Below are 12929 nucleotides of genomic sequence, written 5' to 3' on the forward strand. Positions count from 1 at the left end.
TGTTGCCTTTGTGTGGTCCGTGGAGAGGCAGCTCGTGTTGAGCATGCCCGAGGCGGGAATACGCTGAGGTAAACACTGGCAGAGCTATTACCAGCTCCGAGATGTGAGTAAGGTGGGGCCACATATCCTGAGCCCTCCAGCGTTTATCTCTCCTTCGTGCAGTGGCCTCACTTACAGACTAAAAGACAAGCAGGCTGACCCTGAGACTTTGTGGCAACTCATGCCGACAGTGCAGGCGATGACTCACTAACCAAATATAGCGCAAAACATCAACACAGACATTACATGAGCTAGGAGCAGTCACCACAGGGCTAATCTGTTGCATGCACCATTGACAAAGGCACCATTGTGTAAGAGTGCTCATCTTGGCCCGTGCTGATAAGAATTTGTTGATTAAGCAATGGAGGTTGGAGTACTTCAGGAACCATTGCTCAGCCATCCAACAAATCATGGGTGTTTAAAGAACTGGGTTTTTGCTTTTTTTCCAAAAATCCGTTCAGATTCATCTTAGCTCACACCAGCAATGCCCTGATGGTGGAGTTAGCTCACTGCCTGTTCCTCCATAACTCACCCTGCCTCATCGTGGGCAGAATGTTGTGTCTGCTGCATACAGTGGGTCTAGTAATTTCCGGCTCATTTCATAGTCCAAGCAGTGGTCGTGCAGGAGTCCCTCTTGGCTTCCAATTAAGTCTTAGGGGACACAGGAATGAGGTGTGCATTTTGTTTCCCAGCAGGTAGTGCTCTTGTTGCAAACAAGAGAAAATCTGCAGATGCTGGAAATCCGAGCAATACCCACAGTATGCTGCAGGAACTCAGCAGGCCAGGCTGCACATATGGAGAAGAGTAAACAGTCAACATCTCGGCCCGAAATGTCAACTACGTCTCTTGTTACTCTGTGTAAGAACCAAGATGGTGATCACATAGCCAAAGCTGGGTGTGTTTTGAGAAAGCAGTTGGGCATGGTAATATTTTAGACACTTAGATAAAGAAATGAATAGGTAAGATTTAGAGCAGAGGTTCACAACCTTCTTTTTACGCCATGGACCCCTACTATTGCTGTGGAGTCTGTGGACCCCAGGTTGGGAACCCCTGGTTCAGAGAGATGTAGTCCAAATGCAGGCAAATGGGATTAGTTTAGGTGGTTGGCATGAATGAGCTGGGCCAAAGGGCCTGTGCTGTGTTTCTTTATGAATCTGTTACTCAGTTAAAGCTAGTAGTAATATTTAAAAGATGTTTGGACAGATACAAGGACAGAAAAGGATTAGAGGAGTATGGGCCAAGTGTGACTACCTTAATAAACATATTGGACAACATAGGGCCCATTTTCATGCTGTATTACAATATGACTATGACTGTTCTTGGGTCATTCTAGGGCTCTGCCTAAGCTCTCTGGATCAGGAAGAGGGAACTGGGGGATTTGATATGATCAGCAATTTATAAAGAAAGAGAGGAAAGCTCCCACAAGGCTGTGTAAACAGGAATATATCAGGCAAATAATATCCCTAGAAAAGGTGGACAGTTCCCTGCACTCCCCACCACTGGTATTTTATCGTTATATCCTGTAGTAATCTAGATGGTAGAGGTCAAATGAGGTAGGTATTTTTAAATCCTTTTTCAATTCCCATTATATCATGATAGTACCTTGTGGTCAGTGAAACGGACATTGATTGCAACACTGGGTGAGCAAGCATAATTTGCAATCAGTTCCAAGCATTAACACTTAAGACTTACTTTAAGAATCCGCAAAGGGTCTTGATGGTTTGCCAAAACTAAACTGCCAACTTGTTTGTGAGTCCCTGACTCACTTGTGGTTTTATTCTTCCATCGGTCACTGGGTCCCTTGCATTCTTGCTCTGAACACAGCAGATGATTCTACAACTATTTTCCACGTGTACTTCCCCAACTCTGGCCTCTTGTTCACTTTTGATTTCTTTATTTCCACACAATGACAGTTTTAGTTCTGGAATTCCCTCATTTAAGTGCCCCATCTCACTAATTTTCTCTCCTCTTCTTTGTTGACCAACTCCTTATTTATGCCCCACCATCTCTTCATGTAGCAGAGTGTGACACATTGTCAATATTGACAGTGTTGTGAATTCCAGAGAGGGTGGTGATAGACTGCAGCTGGTAAGCAGGCTGGTGGGATGGGCAGAGGAGTGGCAGATGGTTTAATGTGGGGAAATGTGGGCTGGGAGAAAGTGAAAGAACAATATTGAATAAAGGGGCATTATTCAACAAGGAATTCAGAAGCAGAGGTGCACATAACTGAAAGTCGCAAGGCAGGTAGTTAATAAGACAGGAAAAACTCAATCTTTAGAGGCACAGAGTGTAAATGAGGGTGAATCATGACATCACGACAAACCTTCACAAAACACTAGTTTGGCCATAAGTGGAACACTGTGTTCACTTCCTTATAGGGAGGATGTAAAGGTTTTAGATGTCTAGCAGAGGAGATTTACAGGAATGGTCCTGGCACGAGGTGCTAAAGTCACAAAGGTTCAGACCATTTATTTTTGGAGAGGAGATGGCAGAGGGGAGAGCCAATAGAAAGGTCTGGACAGAGCAGAAAGTAGGAGGCTGGTTCCATTGATGAAGAGGGCAAATACTAGAGAGAGACGAAGGGAAGAGAATTAAGGCTGAAAAATCTTATTAGAGATCTGGATTGCACTGTGCAGATATTGCGGAGGCAGGCTCCATTTTAGCCTTCAAGAAAAGTTGCATAAATATATGACGGAGAAAAATTTACAAGTGTGCAGAGAAGGGGTTAGTGGGTGGAACTATTGATCTGCTCTGGTAGAGAGCTGGCACACACAGGATAGCAAACACGAGGAAATCTGCAGATGCTAGAAATTCAAGCAACACACACAAAATGCTGTGTACCACAAGCATTTTGTGTGGGATACACAGGATAGGCTGAATAGCTTCTTTCTGTGCTATAACCATTCTATCAGTCTGTGAAGATCCACCTGTTAAGTCACACTTGTAAATGCAAGTCACTGCTTTTTCTTAATTTGGGACATTAAATGGGCTAGTTTTCTGATGATAACAGCTAGCCTACTCTACCCTAAAGACAGCTGAAAAGCGTTCCAGAACAAGTTCCTACAACCAGTAGGAATTTGTGACCTGTTTTAATTAATGTTGGCCACTAGATAAATATTGGCCAGCATACTGGGAACATTTCCTCCAGTCCACTTTCAAAATTGTGACATGGGATCTTTTATATCCACTTGAAAGGGGAAATGGGTCCACAGTATAACAACACATAATTAGGACATAGCCTCCAATACTGAATGATTATGGACTCATGTTTCTGAAGAGTAATTTAAAACCACAACCTTTTTTTAATTAGAAGCAAGAATTTGCTATCACAAAAAGTTTTATTTTGACATTTATGTTGTAAAAATCACTAAGAAACCACAAACCATGGGTTTTATCATTCCTGTAATAGGTAATAAAGGTCAGAAATTTTAAAACATGGTCTCTCTGGAGCCTCTATTTACATGCTAAGTGCAGAGAGAACGACAGCCTTTTACTTTGCACGCAAGCTATGCTTGACTGGCACACAGCCCGCTGTCCTGGCATGAGGCTGGGTCTATTTATACTATCTGCTAACGCTGGAACAGAGTGCATGGATGGTCCTTGTGATCCCGGCAGCATAGGGAGGTTACCCGTGTGCACAGCCAGCAAGATTACTCTTCAGCAGGCCAATCTCCAGCTTTTAACTGCACCCCAACAAGATAGGAAACAGCTTGAAATGTCTGAGTCTTGACCAGAGATCATACTCATTCCGGCAAAGAGTCACAGAGAGTGTATATTTGGAATCATCTTTTAATTCAGAACAGTTCAGATTATTCAGTACGTAGCTGTTTGAAGAAAGCACCTAAGCCTTCCATTTTAATTAAAGTAAATAGTCCCTTAATGGAGTTAAGTAGATTAAACCGAAACAGAAAATTCACACCCCCCAACCCCAACTAGTCCATTTGAGCCTCCCTTGCTCTACCTCATCTAACCTATAAATAAATCTTTCCATTCCTTTCCCCTCTTGTATATTTAGCTTGCATACATAAATACAACTATCCAATCATTGCAAATAATAGTCATTTCCACAATGTAAAGGTGTTTTTCCAGAAGCAATGTTGGATTTATTTGTGACTATCTCAAATTTATGAACCCTGCTGTCCCATTACCAGCATGGAAACATTTTCTCCATCTCTGCTTTATTAAGACCATTTTTAAAGAGAATTCATTGCTCCTTATCCCAGAAAAAATAACCTAGATGGGCTTTCTACATAGCACTAAGAAATTTTTTTCAAAACATATTTTTCTTTTAGAATCATTTTGCAATGATCATAAACACACACAATACTCCTGAGTGTAGCCCAACCAAGGTCTAGTAGATTTAATGTAACTTCCCTGCGTTTCAATTCTAATTCCATGGAGATGAACTCAGTGTTCTGCTGATATTTGTTCTGGCCTTGCTAGTTTTAATGATTTGTAAATGTATATCCCTTGATCCCTTTGCTTTCCACCCATTTCATTTTCCAAACAGCATGGGGCTCCTTATTCCCCATTTCAAAATGCACTCTCTCCCACAGATACGTACTGGAATTCACTTAACTGCCGGTCCGCAAAGTATTAATGTTGTTTTGTTTTTCACTCTAGGTTTTACTGAGTATTAACTCAATTTGGGCTCACTCACCAACTTTGAAATTGTATTTCTGAATCCTAAATGTTAGCTTGTATGGTGAACAGCAGCGGTCCCAGTGCCAGCATTTAAGAAGCATCATATCTCACCTTTTGCCAAGGATAACCCCTTACCATATAAGCACTGGATGCTCCCTGTGTGCAAAGCTGTTGTTCTGCATTGGTGTTCAGAATGTATCAGTTTCAGGCAACAAACACTTGTATGTCAAAGCCAAGAGAAAGGAAAAAGGACAGAAGGAAAGAAAGTAAGAAGGGAGGGATGGAGGAAGGGAGGAGGGAAGTTAATTTCTGATAGAGCTGACGTTGATCTAGTTTCATCAGCTTTTGCTGGTTGATAGCCAACTGATCTAAATACAGATCCCTAATTTCATCACTCAGCAGCTTCCTGCCTGCTGGCTTTCTCTGTCTCTGGTGATTTAACACAGTTCTCAATAACCCCGCTCCCAGGTCCCAGTGTTATTCACCGAACCTGCGCTGAAATGACTGTGGCTCCCTCACACAGTCACTCTGTAAAACTAATGGCAGCACCCTGGGCTGCTGGCTAACTTTTTAAAATCATTTTCAGGATCTGGGCATCACTGACAAGGCTTGGATAAGTTATCCATTCCTAGTTGCCCTGAAGATGGTGGTAAACTGCTTTCTGCCTTCTTGAAACTTCCCACACTATCACTCAGCAGACCCCCCCTCCGCCCCCCAGCGCGCTGTGTCCCCAAGTGTATCAGCAATGGTAGTAGTCCAGTTCCCTCACACAGTCCGTCAGCAACCCCTCTCCCACAGCAGCATACGTGTTACTGACCATCTCTCTTTAGTGTCCATCAGCTCTCACATTGTCACTCGGTAACCCCAGTTTTCCTCAGCATTGTGTCACTAGCTGTATCTCCACTGATGTTAATCCAGCTCCTTCACACGTCACTCAGTAAACCCCTCTTCTCCAGCATCCTGTATGGCCGACTGCACCTCCGCTGATATCGATTCAGATTTGTGCTGCAGTTTTCTTCAGTCACATGGTATTTTGCTGCTGTAGGAGCCTGAGGTAAATTACTTCCTCAGCTGGGTCCCAGTACTTTGACACCAATGCAAAAGCAATGCACCCCAAGGGCACATTTGAACGAACGTTTCAGTGACGAGGATACCTGGGAGGCAGAGTTAGCCTCTGCACAATTGCAACCATAGTTTGTCAGTCATGGATGGGTTTTACTCCAACTCCACACCCGACCCACACACGTTTTAGTTTACTTTGCAACCTACCCTTTCCACGTACGAGCTGTGGAACTGATCCCCGATCTGCCGTAGTTTCTGCCCGATCCGGACTTCCACTCTCTCCACCGGGAGCAAATCCAGCGGGATGTCATCCGCCTGATCGCCGAGGGATGCTCTGCTGGGCCGCGGCACTTCGAAAACCTCCGAAAATTGCAGCCGGTGCCCTGCGTTACCTGGAAGGGAAGTCAAGCAAACCATCAGCCCAGCACAGATACAGTTCCTCAGCCCACTCACCTCCCCCAGCTCCCTTCTCAATAAACTGTGCAGGGAAAATAAACGTCCTGCTCTTTCTGAGGGTTCATTTGAAGCACTGACACAGCAAAAATCTGTGATTACCGGCTGATAATCTGCAGATGCTGGAAATTCAAGCAACACTCACAAAATGCTGGTGGAATGCAGCAGGCCAGGCAGCATCTACAGGAAGAAGTACAGTCGACGTTTCGGGCCAAGACCCTTTGTCAGGACTTCAGACCGTCCTGACGAAGAGTCTCGGCCCGAAACGTCGACTGTGCTTCTTCCTGTAGATGCTGCCTGGCCTGCTGCGTTCCACCAGCATTTTGTGTGTGTTGATAAAACTGGTCAATTCTGTTCATGGACCTAGCCTGACTTAAAAGGATGGACCTGCAACTAGCTCAACACTTGGGACTGCATTTGTGATGAGAAAAGGCTATGTATATTAAATTAGAATTTCCCCCTCCATTGAAAATATTATTCTCTTATTCCTCTTATTATTCTGTCTTCACATAAACACAGAAATACCCACAGATACAAATAAGAATATGCACGCATTGACATATGACTATCTGCAAATAGTTCAAAATAAAATTTCAAAACCAGTTGAAATGAAGGAAAAGCAAACATGAATTTGATGATTATTTTATAGAGATTTTGAACACAGATGTTTGGGTAAATATTTCACTCTGCCAACAGACGCAAGACCCCAAGAAAAGCAGAGCTGGAATCTCTCCTCCTCGAGCCTGCCCGGAAATTCAGTCTGACCTTGGCTGATCCCTGTTTGGGATGGTGTAGCTAATGGACAGAAAATTTATTCCAAGCTCGTTGTGCTTCTGACAATCAGTGAGGAAGTAAAGCGTGGATGTTAAATATTTCTCCCCCAAACCTGCTTCCCACGTTCCATACAGACTCACAGGAGTCTGGAACACAATTGCCAGCTGACCTCCTGCATGCTTTCACAGTTCCTGTTTGGAGCCTTAATTAATACAACTCTGATAATCTGGCATTTGACTATCTGGAAATGCTGATGGTTCAGAAGCAGGTTCACTCATTGGACTGAAACGTGAGCCAGACGTCCAGGGTGTGCAGCCAGGTCTGTGGTCCTGACAGTGGGTCGGTGCACAGCAGGAGCAAGGGTTGGGGTTGGGAACACATTTCTTTTTAATTACAAAAATACATTTATTTCAAGCTCTGCCATACGACAACAGTACAATAAAAACGCTGCTACCACCTTCTCAGCCTCATTTAGAATGAAATTTATCTCCTGCACTGCCCAAGGGTCCTGGAGCACCTCCACGATGCTCGCTGTGTTCTTTCATCAGGGATACCTGGGTACAAACATACCCCTGGAAAATTGCTGAACAGTTAGCCCAAGTGGAACCCTCAGCTGCCTGCAAAGGAGGTGTAGGGCATTCTGCCCCTCCGCTAGCATGCAGGTCTCCTTTGGGCAAGGTGTAGGATCTGCTTAGCCCCCGCCTCCCACGATCAGGGTCACATCACAGCATGGGAGCAGGTGATGGATGGTCTTATATGCAGCTGGTTCATATCACTGAATGGTTATGAGACCAGACAGACAATCTCTGAAGAGTATTGATCATTTCTGGGGTCACCCATCTTGTAAAGGCACTGCCCAAGAAAAGGCAATGGCAGACCATTTCTGCAGAAAAATTTGCCAAGAACAGCCATGGTCACAGATAGAAAAAAGATTAAGAACAACAGATGGAAAGAGAGATTAAAGACAGGTGAAAGACCATGATTACCCACATCATACTTCACGGGACACATGATGAACCCCAGGAGCAAATTTAATACGACGTCCTCCCCCCACCCCTCCCCTCCATACTGGATGACCAAATACCAACAGGGTGGGGCTAAACTGCACCCAAAAGGCCGAGGTGTAGCCTCCTCAGATATGCAAATAGGAACTGCATCCTCACACACAAACGCACAATGTACTTGTGGCACATGGTCAGCTGGGAGATCCATGTGCAGGCTTATAAACTAACAGCAAGGCACAACTTGATGAGGGTCGGGAACACCATGGGTACGGATCATGGGAAGGTTTGAGACTGGAGCCACGGCCTGGAATAAGACCATAAGATAGATAGGTACCTTATTGATCCCCGAAGGAAGTTACAGTGTCACAATAGCAGTACAAGTGCACAGAGATACAAATATTAGAAGAGAAGAAAGAAATAATAATAAAATAAGTTACCTGAAACAGTCTAACAGGAGGGGGTCATCACTTCCCCAGCTATAGATTGACTCATTATAGAGCCTAATGGCCGAGGGTAAGAATGATCTCATATAGCGCTCTTTGGGGGCAGTGCAGTTGTCTTAGTCTATTATAGAAAGTGCTCCTCTGTTCAGCCAAATTGGCATGTAGAAGTTGAGATACATTGTCCAGAATTCACAGGATTTTCTAGAGGGTCCTTTGTTCTGCTACAGTCTCCACTGTGTCCAGTTTGACTCCTATAATAGAGCCAGCCTTTCTAATCAGTTTATTGAGCCTATGGGCATCACCCGTGTTGATGCCATTGCCCAAGCACACCACCGCACAGAAGATTGTACTGGCGACAACAGACTGGTAGAACTTATGAAGGAGAGGCCTGCATACTCAAAAGGATCTCAGTCTCCTCAGGAAGTAGGGGTGACTCTGGCCCTTCTCGTACACAGCCTCTGTGTTGGTGCTCCACTCAAGTCTCTCAACCAGGTACTTGTAGGTCCTCACCACATCCACGTCCTCACCATCAATAGTATCAGGGGGCAGTGCAGGCTTGGTCTTCCTAAAGTCCATCTCCATCTCCTTTGTCTTACTGACGTTGAGCTGCAGATGATTCAGCTTGCACCATTTGACAAAGTCCTCCACCAGGGCCCTGTATTCATCCTCCCGTCCTCCCCTTATACACCCAACTACTGCTGAATTAACAGAGAATTTCTGCAGATGACATGACTCAGTGTCGTGCCTCAATATATATGGAATGACAGTATATTTCTCTTTCCCTTTAAGCTCATCAGGTTAACTGGAAAGAAATACTATACTACTGTTAAGATGCAAAAAATGAAATAAAGAATGTGTTTACGCATTGGCAAGCGTTACATCCAATAATCCAGACATCCACCGGTCCAGCATCACTAAACTCTGGAGTGTGCTATGTTATCAGAATTTTATTACAAAGAAATAAAGCTTTGAGTGATGATCCAGGCTTATTTTCTTTTTACTATCTTTGCCTGTTCCAATGCATTGCTGACTTCCAGTGAGAGGTGAGGATGGAGGATGGAGTGAACAGTCGGGGAAACATTTGGTTAAGATGCTCGTTTCTCTATTCTAGGATGACTTGATAGGTTATATTCCATCTGGGTACCCTCCAACCTGAGGTCATGAATATTGAATTCTCCTTCCGAATGACAAATTTCCACCCACACCCACTTCCCACTTTATTCCCCACTCTGACCTTTCACTTCTCAACTGCCTATTACTTCCACCTGGGTCCCCTCCCCCTCCTACTGTCCACTCTCCTCTCCTATCAGATTCTTTCTTCTCCACCCACGTGGCTTCACCTATCACCTTCCAGCCAGCCTCCTTCCCTTCCCCCCACCTTTTTATTCAGGCATCCTCCCCCTTCCTTTTCAGTCGTGATGAAGGGCATTCGCCCGAAACATCGACTGTTTACTTTTTTCCATAGACGCTGCCTGGCCTGCTGAGTTCCTCCAGCATCTTGTGTGTGTTGTTTTGGCTCTTCTTCACCTCTCCTTGAATTTTTGAAAGTTTACAGACAGCATGGAGCCATATTTAAAATCTTAGTCCTCACAAGTGGGGAATCTAGCAATCCTGATACCAGATGCATATCTCTGTTACATATAAATGATTACAAAGCAGATCTCTTCCAAGAAACACACGCACACACACACACACACCCCGCCCCCCCCAACGTTCAGGGAATTATATTCTGGTGATGAGAGCCTGGTGTAAGAAAAATATACAGCAGCCATTCCACAGATAGCAAGCTCCCACACAACCAGCAAACATACAAATGGACAGATAACTTATGTTGAGATCTCAAATCACAGAGAAGGCAGGACAATAGGGGATCATCTCTGAGGTGTTGTTCCTACATTCAACCAAGGAGCCAGTGGTTTAACTTCCCATTTGAGAGAGAGTGCCTCCAATAGCAATCTTATGGACTGCACTGTCTTATTGAACCACTGTCTTATATGCCTTACAGACCAAGGCTGTTGACAGGGCTTCCACAAGGATATTGTTACATATAGTGCTGTGCAAAAGTCTGAGGAACATATATACTGTATATACTGTGCCCATCAGAAGTAATCGACCACCTCCCCTGGAAGCTTTCATGTTTTATTGTTTTACAACATTGAACCAGAGTGGATTTAATTTGGCTTTTTTGACACTGATCAACAGAAAAAGACTCTTTCGTGTCAAAGTGAAAATACTTTGTAGAGAGCAAACACGAGGAAATCTGCAGATGCTGGAAATTCAAACGACACACACAAAATGTCGGTGAAACGCAGCAGGCCAGGCAGCACCTATAAGGAGAAGCACTGTCGACGTTTCGGGCCGAGTCCTGACGAAGGTTCTCGGCCCGAAACGTCGACAGAGCTTCTCCCTATAGATGCTGCCCGGTCTGCTGTGTTCCACCAGCATTTTGTGTGTATACTTTGTAGAGATTTTTTTTTGGCTTTGAAAGAGTCTTTCTCTATTGATCAGTTTAAAAAAAGCCAAATTAAGTCCACTCTGATTCAATGTTGTAAAACTATAAAACAAGAATACTTCCAGGGGTGGGGGTGGGGGGGGGGGGGTTGGTGAATACTTTTTATAGGCACTATAGCAAGGGTGCCTAAGACTTTTGCACAGTACCGTATTTGTCAACGTGGAGCGGAGAGTGAGTCTGTAAATCTGGTGGGAGCAAAGGATGTTGAGAATGGCGAGGATGGGGCGCCATGGGAGGGGTGTGGGAAAGGTGGTAGAGAAGCAGTGCTGGGGCAGGGGTTGGCATAAATACAGACACGCCCAGCCCTGAGACACCAGGCAAGGTCACTTAATTCCAAACAATTGGTTTACTGATCATTACAGAATGTCTCTCAGGTGCTTCCCACTCCCTCCCCCTTTTCCCCAACCATTCTCCCTGCCCCTCCTCCCACTCTCAGTCCACAACAGAGATGCACATCAGAATCAGGTTTATCAGACTCACATATGTCATGAAATTTGGTATTTTTGTGGCAGCAGGACAGTGCAAAATATAAAATTACTGCAGTATTGTGCAAGAGTCTAGGCACCCTAGCTACAGCACGTACAGTGCCTATAAAAAATATTCACCCCGTTTGGAAGTTTTGTCAGGTGATCAGTTTCAAAAAAGCCAAATTAAACCCACTGTGATTCAATGTTGTAAAACAATAAAACATGAAAACTTTCAGAGGTGGGGCCAGGGGAATACTTCTTATAGGTGCTGTACATGTGCCTAAGACTTTTGCAAAGTAGTGTATTCTGACTCAGGAAGGGAGAATTTCCACCACTGAGTTATGGCTGATGGAGAGTCAGTTCATTTTTGGGGAAAGAAGCTCTCACCTCTGAAAGGAAATTCAGATCTCATATTTTTTTACATATTCACTTCCCTTCCTAAGTCTGTTTTACAAGTAATACAAGTTTGTCTAGATAGCACAAGCAGCCAGGAATGAGGATGAGAAATGCACTCAGAATGCAAACCTGAATTGAGTCATAGAGCACTACAGCACAGAAACAGGCCTTTCGGCCCATCTGGTCAATGCTGAACTATTATTTTGCCTTGTCCCATCCACCTGCACATGGACCTTACCCCTCTGTACTCCTCCCATCCATGTACCTATCCAAGTATCTCTTAAATGTTGAAATGAAACCTGCATCCACCACTACCACTGCCAACTCGTTCCACATTCTCACCAGCCTCGGGGTGAAAAAGTTCCCCCTCATGTTCCCTTTAAACATTTCATCTCTCACCCTTAACCCATGACCTCGTTCTTTTCCACACAGCCTCAGTGGAAAAAACCAGCTTGCACGTGCCCCCTTAATTTTATATACGTCTATCAAATCTTCTACGCTCCAGAGAATAAAGCACCAACCTCTTCAACCTTTCCCTATAACTCGTGTTCATTTTCTTCATACTCTTTTAATCTTATTAATAACTTTCCTGTAGTGGGTACTGCACACAATACCAATATCCAATATAATTTCAAAATTACATCCCAACTCCTGTATACAATACTTTGATTTATGAAGGCCAATATGCCAAAAATTCTCTTTATGCCCCTATCTGCCTGTGACCATCCCATTCAAAGGATTTGTATTCCCGGTATTCCCAGATCTCTTTGTTCTACTGCTTTCCTCCATGCCCTACACGGAGGAAAGCAGTAAGCCCTATCCTGGATTGTCCTCCTGAAGTACAACGCCTCACACTTGTCTGCATTAAAATTCAGCGCCTTTCTCCAGGTGGTCCAGGTCCCGCTGCAGGTTTTGGTAGGCTTCCTCGTTGTCCACTACACCCCTGATCTTGCTGCCATCCACAAATTTGCTGATCCAATTTACCACATTATCATCAAGATCATTGAAATAGATGTCAAGCCACGATGCACTCAACACTGATCCCTGCAGCACACCACCAGTCACGGAGGCAACCATCTACTACTGTCTGCCTTCTTCTGCAAGGCAAAATGTTGAATCCAATTGACATCCTGAA

General features: G+C 44.3%; 1 protein-coding gene across 1 annotated transcript in view; it reads right to left on the reverse strand.

Moving 5' to 3' along the window:
• Window positions 1-12929, reverse strand: part of LOC140725173 (bcl-2-modifying factor-like) — a 111983-nt gene that overhangs the window by 38198 nt on the left and 60856 nt on the right. Inside the window, exon 3 of the mRNA XM_073040274.1 lies at window positions 5953-6137. Coding sequence (XP_072896375.1) covers window positions 5953-6137 — 185 coding nt within the window. The remainder of the gene's footprint in view (window positions 1-5952; window positions 6138-12929) is intronic.

The sequence above is a fragment of the Hemitrygon akajei genome, chromosome 3, assembly GCF_048418815.1.
Source record: "Hemitrygon akajei chromosome 3, sHemAka1.3, whole genome shotgun sequence".
In the NCBI taxonomy this organism is placed as follows: domain Eukaryota; kingdom Metazoa; phylum Chordata; class Chondrichthyes; order Myliobatiformes; family Dasyatidae; genus Hemitrygon; species Hemitrygon akajei.